The sequence below is a fragment of the Bactrocera oleae genome, chromosome 6, assembly GCF_042242935.1.
Source record: "Bactrocera oleae isolate idBacOlea1 chromosome 6, idBacOlea1, whole genome shotgun sequence".
Lineage (NCBI taxonomy): Eukaryota > Metazoa > Arthropoda > Insecta > Diptera > Tephritidae > Bactrocera > Bactrocera oleae.
Window position 1 is genome coordinate 45,163,106 of NC_091540.1, and position 12,029 is coordinate 45,175,134.

At 35.8% G+C, this 12,029-nt stretch overlaps 1 protein-coding gene across 2 annotated transcripts in view; it reads left to right on the top strand.

Moving 5' to 3' along the window:
* Awh (LIM/homeobox protein arrowhead) overlaps positions 1-10,399 on the top strand; it is a 48,875-nt gene extending 38,476 nt beyond the window's left edge. The window contains exons 3-6 of one of the 2 annotated variants that reach the window (XM_036372401.2): positions 388-605; positions 4,926-5,159; positions 7,932-8,057; positions 8,749-10,399. In XM_036372401.2, coding sequence (XP_036228294.1) covers positions 388-605; positions 4,926-5,159; positions 7,932-8,057; positions 8,749-8,810 — 640 coding nt within the window. In that variant the 3' untranslated portion in view covers positions 8,811-10,399. The remainder of the gene's footprint in view (positions 1-387; positions 606-4,925; positions 5,160-7,931; positions 8,058-8,748) is intronic. The other variant, XM_036372402.2, reaches the window with a different exon arrangement.
* Positions 10,400-12,029: the final 1,630 nt, after the last annotated feature.

The window sequence follows — 12,029 nt, forward strand, 5'->3', positions numbered from 1 at the left end:
TCACGCACTCACAACGCAATTCAGCGCACTCACTCATGCCACTTCCGGTGACAAGTGCGCGTACTTTGCGCCTCAGTCAGCCTGATTTGAATGCCGAGACATGATTTGCGGAATCTCAAATGCGACACACACACACACAGCTATACACATAACAGTCGTTATACGTATAGACAGCCACTTGAGCTTTACGTTGCTGCTTAAAGCTTGAGCTAAACACTTTAACTTTTTAACCAAACACACTTAATGGCGTGCATTGAATTTAATCCGCGTCTTAACGCCTTAAAGTAGACTGCATGCACTTAAACTAATTTTACTTTGTCACTAACATTTGATTTGTACTTTGACATACTTATGGCTTTGTTTTCATCTATTTCTGTTGCTTTTCAGACACTTCGGCGCAAAATGCTCAAAATGCTGTCGTGGCATCTCCGCTACGGATTGGGTGCGTCGCGCGCGTGACCTCGTCTTCCACTTGGCGTGTTTCGCGTGCGATCAGTGCGGACGACAACTCTCCACCGGCGAACAATTTGCTCTGATCGACGATCGGGTGCTGTGTAAAGCGCATTACCTGGAAACGGTTGAGGGTGGCACCACATCAAGTGACGGTAAGTGCAAGAAATATAACAAAATTTTTATTTGGAATCAATTTAGATCGTTGCCGTAAAAAGTAAAAAGGTATTGTCTCATTGTTAAGCAATTATTTTGTGATCTCTACTCTAAGTCGATTTTGGCAAAAGATTCAGGTCTTTTAGTATGAGTCCAGCAATGACATACTTCATACACAAAATATTAACCAAAATGTGTTGAGTCCATTCATATTTTCAAGCACCACCCAGATATTTGTGTTCGTAATAATGTTGACTTTCCGAAACAAACTAGTTTTTCAATTTCTTTTCCCACGGTAAAAATCGCCATGTTCAAGATTACCGACAGACTTCCAAAAAGAAAAACTTTGGGCTATGATTTTGAGTGGAGATGTGCTATTTTTTAATATTTTTCTTTGAAACGTTCTAAATGTGCTAGCTTAAAGTATTCGAAGATTCTAAAATTGCATTTTAAACCAGTCTATGTTCAATTTAGTACAGCTGCCTGGCATAATCGGCATTATTGTCACACAAGTGCCCGCTCACTTTAAGGCTTAGAAAGCGGTAAGCTTTGGCACCACTTGCCAAAGTAGACAGTTATTCATGTAACGATTATTGAATCCGAATTATTGTGGCAATGACAAAAGTGCAGGCATAACCACACATACACACAAATATGCTAACATCTCTTAACACACACACTTCCACATGCTGAACTCAAATATAAAACACAAGCGAAACAATTCGAAAAGTTCGAACGGTAGCCGTGACGAATTCGGTGTAAATGCCTTGAAAAGCCACTGCCAACGGATGTGTAGAGTCTGTGGCAGCAGACTCCATCAAAAACAAAAAAAAAAAAATTGACTGAACTGCAGTCGAATATTTAGGCTGCCTGGATGGGTTGCGACGACTGTGGAATACAAAAACCAAAACACTCTCACATTTCAAACACGTACACATATTTAGGATGACAACATCGGTAGCTGGCATCTCTGGCAAGAAGAATTGACTCGCTGACTATGCAACCACACACTTCTGTACGCACATCCATGCGGCTTGCAAGCACAATATGGCCAAAGAATGCATGTATGTGTGCGTGCATGTGCTATGCGTCAGTGTGTGTTTGTGTATTTGTTGGCTTCTGCACTCGTCTGGTCGCCACGTTTGACTAATAAGAACCATGTCAAAACAACGCATGTCAAATGTGACGTCACAAACAAGCTAACGGTTGAAAACGTTGACACCCAAGTGCATCCACATACATCTACACACATATTCACACACACACACACACACACACTTGTATTTGTTTTATGAGCTCCTGCATTGACATGTCTGCCATGGAATATGCATGCGCCAACAGCCGTGGTTTTTGCTGTGGTTCAAAGAAGGGCAGTGCAGCACACTCGGTGTTTATGCAACTTCCACAGGCTGGCAGCATTGCCCAGCAACTTTTGCGTATCGCCCCGTTGCACTTTAGCGTCTGGGCGCCGCTCACTTTTAAGCTCTAAATCGCATGCGATTGCATGGTTTTTAGTCAGGCAAAAACAAAAGCAATCAAAGCACTCGAAGGAACAATATTGTCACAAATATATACACACCTAAGAACATATACAAGCATATATATATACATATGTGTGTGTATGTTTTGAGGGCTACAACAGTTTGTGTCAACTTTACCAAAAGTTTGCTCAAACTCAAGTACATGTATGTATGTATGGAAGCCTTCTAATACACATATTACTTAATAGCGCTTAGTATCCTCCAGGCCTAGCCATATACTTAGGCACTCGTATTATCATATTTGTTTGTAATAGGGGCCAACGTTGAGGCCTACAAAAGCTTAAAAGTACCAGTTTTATGGCATTTGCTTCTATGCCACTTTGCCATTTTGCTGGTTGAGTGCAATAATTTTGGGTTTAAACGTTGCAACGTGCAACACATGGTGTGCCTTAATGTCCCCAAGGCAACGGCAGTGCTTAAATGCAATTTTAAGTGGTTCTCTTTAGAGACTTTAAGTCTTTAGTAGCTTAAAAGAGTAGCAGCTAAAGTGTTGGAGTAATATAAATTTATCCACTTTAAGTTAAAATAGAAAACAAACAGAAAAAACGTTAACTTCGGCTGCATCGAAGCTCTAATACCCTTCACAGATGCATTTTTATAGCAGAAAGGAGTATAAAATCGGTCAGCTTATATGGCAGCTATATGCTAAATGGTATTGGTCTGATCTGAACAACTTCAACGGAGATTGCACCATTGCCTTAGGCATTAATCCGTACCAAATTTTTTAAAGATATCTCGTCAAATGACAAAGTTTTCCACACAAGCACTTGATTTCGATCCTTCAGTTTGTATGGCAGCTATATGCTATAGGGATATAATAAGATATCAGCGGTTCAAATGAGCAGTGTCTTCGTAAGAAAAGTAGGTGTGCAAAATTTCTTGTCGAAAAACTGAGCGACTAGTTCACATATATACAGACGGATAGACAGACATAGCTAAATCGGCTCAGCTCGGCATGCTGATCAATTATACGAGTATATATACTCCGACGTTTTCTTTTTGGTGTTACAAACTTCTTGGTAAACTTATTATACCATACTTAGGGCATAAAAAATGGTTTCTTCCATCAAATGTTTAGTTCGTAATCTCTATTTGGAGTTTCAACTGATATTGTCACATAACTAAAATAATTTCTCTTGTAAGAATACATATACGATATGAAACTTGGCCAAATATAATATTTGATCAAATTTGACCCAGACTAACAAAAAAAAAACAACATTTTCAAAATCACAACTCTTTGTTATCGCCTTCAAAATAGACTCCTGACCTAATACAATCCTGCTAACGCTCAATCCACTTTTCCATACACTTAAGCTTAATAAGCCTCGGCTGGGATGGCCTGTCGTGCTTTCCGTTTTCAATGACTTCACGACCACTCGAATATTCGTGCTCGTGATAAAATAGACTCCTCAAAAGACTTTTGCAAAATTTTGAATGATTCCGTAGATGCGATTCCATTGGAAACACAAAATTTTAAGCAAACTCGTTTTTCAATTTTGGTTCCATGGTAAAAATCGCCAGGCAAACATTTTGCGTCGTGAACTGACATATGAAGATCAAACTTCACACGAACATAGAAAAAGATTGTATCCGTCTTGGTTAAATAGGTAAGAATTTTGTGTCGATTCGGTTTGCTCGCTCAGCTTAAATGGATCAGTCCTAGTCAAGTTTCATAATATAAAATCAGTGCTACTGTGTATTCTAGCCTTTCTTTGTGCTTCAGCATCCTTATTACTATGAAGTGGTAAGCAGATGATTGTAATCTGATTAAGGTCATTGTTCCATGAGATCCATGTCTTTTGCTCGACTATATTGATTGGCTGGATTTGAAATTGTAATTAAAGATGAAGGTCCCCACAACAAAACTCATTTTCCTAAATGACACATGTACATACTCGTACTCCGCCAGGACATTGCAAGTTATGGTTTTTCAACGTCATAAAATATAACCAAGAATCGGAACCTTTTAACCTTCAACAAGTCGTTCATAGGTCTACTGAGTCTAAAAAGATATCATACGTCTGAACTTTCTCAGAGCCTCGCTATTTTCAATATAGGACCGAGTTAAAGAACAATTCTCAGTATTGTCACTCTTGGCGATTCCACTTTTTGGGTTTTGAACCACACGCATGTTTTAAGATAACGAAAATGTCCGATCAAATGGTTGTGTAGGCTAAAAAAATTTGAAGAAATAAAAAAATCAGTTACGAAAACTAATTTAAAAGTTTAAACCTTAATTGGCCAGATCAGCATTTGTATAAAAATTAAAGCTCTGAAATATTTTACACTCATTTGAACACATATTGTATGTTCATTTGTGTATTTATGAATAATTTAGTTAAATTTCCGTCTTGTAAAGTCATGTTAACATGGCGCCACCAATAGCATTTATATGCACTTTTGTACCAACAGTTTTCATAGAATTCCAAGGCTGGTAAAATTTCAATGAAAATCTAGTAATAACAAAAAACACAAAATATATTGTTTATTTCAATTCTTCGAATACTTGCAATCATATAATCGCACTAATAACAATTCCTCTTTAACGTTTATTTCTTTCACCGTTAATCCGCACTCGGTCACTACATTTTCGGCCATTCTACAATTTCAATAACGATGCTGCTGCCGCTTTCGCTGATAACTCTATCGATTAACTTGATTATATTGCCGCTGGCGCTCCGATCCACACACACACACACACACACACGCCTATGTGTACGCTGTCCACAACAATAACAACACAATTTTTGTTGCATCACCCATTCAACGCATTAGACGGCTGTGATGGTGATGGTTATCATAAAAGTAAAACGAAACGTGTACGCACCACCTTCACCGAAGAGCAACTGCAGGTGCTGCAAGCCAACTTTCAGATCGACAGTAATCCGGATGGACAGGATTTGGAGCGCATCGCCTCGGTGACCGGTCTCAGTAAGCGTGTGACGCAAGTTTGGTTTCAGAACTCGCGAGCGCGACAGAAAAAACACATTCATGCTGGTAAGAATAAAAGTAAGTAGTTGTTGTAGTTGTAGTCGTTGTTTAGTAAAAGTAATCCTAAAGGTGTGCATTCGCATGTATGCGTCTTCGTTTGGCTGTTGTTGGCACTTAGCATAGAAATAGTTAATAGGCGACTTAAGCATTGAATTTATGTGAGTAAAATTAACCCGACAGTGAAAAGAACTGTTCAAGAGTTATTTACACTAGTATGAACGGCATACTCTACTAGTGAGTTAGACAACTAGCTTAGCAGCATCGTACGAGAAATACTTTTAAATTGCTAGTTCGACTATGTTCCTTAACACTTATTTAGGGTAGGTTAGGCTAGGTTTGATGGCTGATACTCAAAATAGCAATCGCACTTGGAGTCCTTTGTGAAGCCATAAAAATATAATTCCTGTATCCGATATTATAAGTCGGCAAAGCACATTGAGGCAAAAAAACATTTGTTTAGGTGTTTAATTTTTATTCCCACTAATTCAGTGAAATATCATAGAGTGTGAGCTCCCAAGTGTTTAAACCTTAACCTCGCAAACGCAGGGCAAGCAAGAAAGAAGTATTAAGATGTCTTGTCTTTTTCCACACATCTTCTGCAGCTGGCATCCTGTAAGATTCTCAACCTTACAGCGTTGACGTCAATAGAGCAATAACTTGTTAGAACCCCTACAGTTTTGGGCCAGTAGGTCTGTCTTTCTTTCCCAGCTCGTCACCTGCGATCCCGCCGTGCCCTGACACCCAGGCTAGTTTATTTAAAAAGTGACTCGATGCCATTAATAACGAGGTTAGGCACGGTTAGTCTGCTCAAGGCTAGTATCGCCGCGCTGCAATCAAAGTGGGTAGTGGATGATGAAGGCGGCACTCCGGAACAGTAAATCTATCGCTACTTTAATGACAGCAACCTCGGTTTGAAAACCCCTACAATAGTCAGATAGAGTGAAACTGAAGTTGATATCGAGTGCCTGCCAATATATGAGTCCACCACTTCCTACTAAGCTTTCCTGGTAAAATAACTCATTAGCAAATGGTTATATAACCGGTATTAGTTTTGTTTGTTTCATTAAAACAAAATTCGGTAATATTGCTAGTTTTAGTTTCTTTAAATTTTCGTATTGACAAAGGAGAGCTCTTAATATATCGCCTTACACCACAACAAGTTCAAAAATAAGCTACTACAATACATCTGGAACTTCTAGGCACATCTAAATCATTTATGATTAAAAAAAATGTCATAAAACTAAACCAAAAGTATAGATTAACGAAATCTGGTCTCAATGTAACTAGTTTTTATTTAACCACTAATACTCACACATAAAATTTCTCCTACAGAATATTTCTGCTATTATGATTATCGTCTTTCACTTTACTTTTGGCGAGAATTGAATATTGGCTAACTATTTCTAAAAGTACGGCGCCAGTAATTTTGGTTATCATATAAATTGGGAAATATGCAAAGCCGACGGAGTCTTTGGCGATTTTAAAATATTAATTAACATAATATAAACATAAAGTGTAATTGTGTGTTGACAGTGTTGTCGGCGCTGCTAATGCCAATGATGCAATCTTGTTAAGGCGCCACAGGAAATTATGACACTTAGTAGCGGCTACCTCGAATAATTGTATTGCCATCCTCACTGCAATTAGTTGAGAGCACCTAGAGTAGGCTGAAGTAATGTTATAATAAGAAAACTTTTAAAGCTTAGTGAAGGCTGAGCTTATATTGAGACTTTTGAGAAACTAACGATTTTAATAAAAAAAATTCGATTCATAAATATGTCAGAAGTAAACTAACCACTTAAATATCATATATTTTCCTTGTTTTATAACGAAAAATAGCATTATATAACGGGTGATCCAAGTAGATGTCTTTTTTTTTTGACAGATCATGCGTGAGTAGTGTGAAGCTGTCATGTTATTTTTTTTTCAGTATTGTTTGGCATTTCATCGGGGAAATACTTACGCCTTCCTCCCAAACGACATCGCTTCGCTCTATGAGCTCTTGAAAAGTTCCAAGAAGATCCGACTTTTCGAGCCAAATTTTGTTCAGCCATGAGGCCTATTTCTGGCTCAATGGGTATGTCAACAACCAAAATTGCCGCATTTGGGACGAAGAACAACCTGCAGAGATTCAGGAGCTGCCAATTCATTCAAAAATGATACCGGTTAGAACGTGACCGTCAATGGCGACCATTATCTGAAATTGAAGCTTGTGATCTCGGCGACATTTGGTTTCAACAACACGACGCCACTTCCCACACATTGCATCAATCAATGGATTTATTGAGAGAACACTTCGGTAAGCAGATCATTTCACGTTTTGGTCACTAAGATCGTGTGATATCACACCGTTAGACTTTTTCCTGTGGTGGGGATATGTAAAGTCTAAGGCCTTCCAGCAAAACATCACGCGTGTCATTCGCTAGTTACCAGTCAAAATGCTCAAACGAGTCATCGGAAATTGGACTCAACGGATGAACCATCTGAAACGTAGCCGTGGCCAAGATTTGAAAGAGATAATCTTTAAAAAATAAATACCAAAAAATGTTCTCTCGAATGATAATAAAATCTGAATTTTCACTGTTTTTGTTTTTGTTTTTTGTATTTAAGTAGGAAACCTCGAAATGTATCACCCGTTAGTAAAAATTTTAATAACGGCATAGTGTTAGCATCTGCATGAAATGTTGTTGCAATTAGTTTGCTTTCCAAATATTGAGTATTTGCTAATATAATTAAATGACAAATTTCGAAAGTTTAATTTTCTAAATTAATCTCCGCTTTTATTTGCAGTGCGTGAACCCGAAGGAAGCTCATTTGCCCGCCATATTAACCTGCAGTTAACGTATTCATTTCAGAATAACGCACAGAATGCTATGCACCTGAACGGCAACTCAAAAGGATTATATCCAACGCATGGTGAGTTAAAAAAAACACATTTTTATTATATTTACTAAAACTGAAGTGTATATGTAGCGAAAAATAATTTTATAAGTCGGTAGTAGTTTACAAAAAAAGTGCGGTGCTGTTAAATTCTTTATTTCTTTTACTAGAGATTTGCGAAAAAGCTTGTTGATTTGAAGAATGTCGTAACACAAAAATCGAAATGTTTAGTAAATTGTTCAAAACTTGCACGCTTTGCACAATTTAGCTTTATGAAATATGTTATAACAATTTATATTGAATTCTGGTTAGGATTATTTAATTTATTTGCCATTAGTCAGTCTAAAATGAAGTCTTTTAGAGTGCTTTCTCGCTTTTCGATTTTTTTATTTATGCCATTCTTTTTGTAAACTATCGAAATATAATTGTTTTGCAATCTATGCTAATTCTGGCATTAATATTGAACTAGAAAATCACTCAAACCATACTTTTTCAAAGAAAAAAAGACTGTATAATAGTAATTTTACTAATATAATATATATTTGGGGAAGTTCTTATGTATATCCAAAAATTCGTGGAAAGAGTATAATTTTCGCAATTATAGTCAAATTTCGAAAGTAGTGCAAATTTATTTCATTTAGAATTGCTGTATGTTACATTTCATCGTACAAGTATATTAGCTCAACTTCACTAATAACTCACTTTCTTCCCATTTTTCTTATTTTAGAAACGTCCATGGATGAACTTTCACAGGACTCGAGTGTGCATTGCATGCAAAGTGAAGTGTGACTGGAGCATTTGAACCACCATTAAAGAAGACATATTATATATGTACATATAGATGTGTTGAAAACTATTGGTGGAATCGGAGACATAGCTACACACACACATACGCTTAAACACTTAAGCGCGCAGCTAGGAAATCACATTTCAAAGGAATTTGTGTATAAAAGCACACAAATTTGAAAAGTTAAACCCAGTTAAACACATAAAAATCAAAAAACGTCCTAACCTAGTCAAAATTATGCAAAAAAAAATGTTATTGTAAACAAATTAAGTACGGAAATTGAAAAACGTCCAATAAAACGGCTAAATGCAAATGGTGAGCACGCAGCGAAAATCTACGCCAAGCAATTCTTCTGACCAGCGGCCAGTATTAAACGTGAAATATATTTCATTTTCTTCGAAACTAGCAGTAAAGTAGAATTTTATTTTAGATGTAGATTTTTTTCTATAAATTTTTTTTCTCAAAAACTATTCACATTTATTAAAATGCAAATTTGTTACGAAAATTTGATATAAAATAGTCAACACTTTGGACAAAAAAATTAATTAAATGAAATTTCACTTTAATTCCAATAAATTTCAAAAACGATGAAAGTCAACCTTGAAGAGCAACATAAATCAATTCTAACTTTAGGCTTAGCAAAAACACTAAATATTTATAAATCAAAAGGATAATACTTATAACTACCAGTAATTATTGCGACGCAACCAGTTCAATTGAAGGCCACTGCTGTCGGCCGTTGTGTGCACGCTCAAAGTGTGCTAGTAGACACATACACATAAATCTGTATGTAGTACGAAAACACATGCGCCGGCGCAGCGGTGTTATTTCCATGTAAGAAAGTTAACTTGCATTAACTCTAACATTCCTTAAAAGTAATTTAAGATTTCATTAGCATATACTTTAAATGAATTATAACTGTTAAGTTTAGCAAAACAAACAAACCAACAAAGAGTAAATACATACAAGTGCATATAAATGCATATGTATGTACATATAATTAACTAAGACCTTGTATATAAGACCTCATTTGCACCTGAAAAAAAATAATAAAAATTTAAAAAATATTCACACATACACATTTATGATCTGCGTACATTTAGTTTTGTATATAGTTGAGCTAGTGGCTACGCCTAATGTTAGTTAATAAAATTAAATCAATATTTTTCCTCAATTAAATATTTTATACTTATTTATAGAAATATGTATAGCTGTGTATGTACGTTATGCATAATCACTTTGACTTACACAGCCTGCTCTTGTACGTTTGTATGTATTGAAGCTTCGTATCGCCTTTCTGAAATATACCCTAAGCTATTGTAAAATATTTAATGTACATACATATGGTACATACATACTTAGAAGTGTATGTTAATTACTTATATTGTATTATTAGAAATTGTTATTGTTTATTTCTTGTTTTTTAAATTTGTAAACAAATAAAAATATATACTCTAACTTATATTTCAGTTGAACTAAATAAATTACAGAAATGTAAAAAAATAAGCATAAATTGTAAATTGAGTATGCATACTTGCCAATATAAAAATTAAACAAAATACTAAACAAATTATAAAGAATCTAACAGCTAGTTAACACAAATTATAAAATATAAAATTAAATACAGAAAAAAAACATTAAAAGAATTTTTAAAAGAAAAATTTAACAAATGTGTTTTTGTTATTTTATAAAGATTTTTTTCGGAAACTATTCTCAGAGTTAAGCTCAAATTATTCTCAAATCGTGCATAACCTCACATTTCCAAATGTGAGTGATAGGCTCTCCACACTATATACTTTTGATGTTGAAGCTACTGCATTGCCTACTTCATAATTTGATCAGCTTATGTTTTCTCACATGGAATTTTCTATTGAATAGTTTGTTCAATTCATCTTCAGAGATTGTAACCTCTCTAATAAATTCTACTATGTACCAATGTCTGTAAGTAAATATTTGGCTTATATACATATATACATCTGATCTAATTTGACCCGCACTAGTCCATTTGAACTACGCATACCGAATCGAAACAATTATATTTTCCTAGATTGGTTCAATATTTCTTAATGTTCGTGTAAAGTTTGTTCTCCATATGTCAATTAGTGTGTATTTGGCAGCTGTTTGTTTAAAACGCGAAAGATTTGTTTGACGATTTTTGCCATATAAAACATGAACAATGAATTGGCTTGAAATTTTGTATTTCCAAAGGAAACGCGGCTACATGATCATTTATTGGAGTCTATTTTATAACGAACACAATTATTTAAGTGGCACAAAGCATGCAGTGCTTTCATCGATCGTGAAGTCATCGAAAACTTGCCTTATGCGAGTGGATGGACGCCTCTCTTAATAACGATAACATCGAAAAAGTTAAAGAAACTTGTTTGAAATCATCGTGTTGGCATCAGAGAGATAGCAGACGGACTCAACATCTCTTATGGATCGGCTCAACACATTTTGGTGAATGTTTTGGGTATAAAGCGTGTAAATTCTAGACAGGTACTAAATGACCTGAACCTTTTGCAGTAACTACGCCGAATAGAGGTTGCAAAAGATGTGCTTGACAATGTTGCTGAGGACCCTACATTCATCAAATACATAATTACTGGTGACGAGACTTGTAACAAGTGTATGGAAAATTGGATTAAGCGTTGGCGTGCTTGTATTGGTTAAGAAGTTTATTTTGTAGGCGATAATAAAGATTTTTATTAAATTCAGTAAAATATCGATTTTTTTGTCAGTCCGGGTAAAATTTTATCAGATGTATATCACAAGTGAATTTATCAGCATCTTGAAATCGCCAGCAACTAAAGATTTTGCCATCTAAGCTAGTGATTTGGCTAGAGATTGTGTCAGTGATTGACGTGCTATGTTGCTCTAATAGGAGATTGTTGCTCTTTGCATCCCAGAATACTTACGCTCTTTAGCTTTGCGTTCACACACACTCACCCAGAACCCATTTTTAATTAGGTAGGTAGGTAGTAATGCTGCCACAATGAGCTCAATTAGCGCAGGATGCGCCATTTTGATGCACTATCGTAGGCCCTTATAAACTTGCTATCCCGTTTCATCGTAGCGCTCAAACCATTTGGTGCTCTCAACGAAACTACTTATATCCGTAATGCTTTTTGTGGTTAGCCAATCGAGGTTTGGTTGCTGTTGGATTCCAAGTTATTTATGTTTTCTGTGTTTAAAGACAGTAGAAAATTTCTCTACTCAAC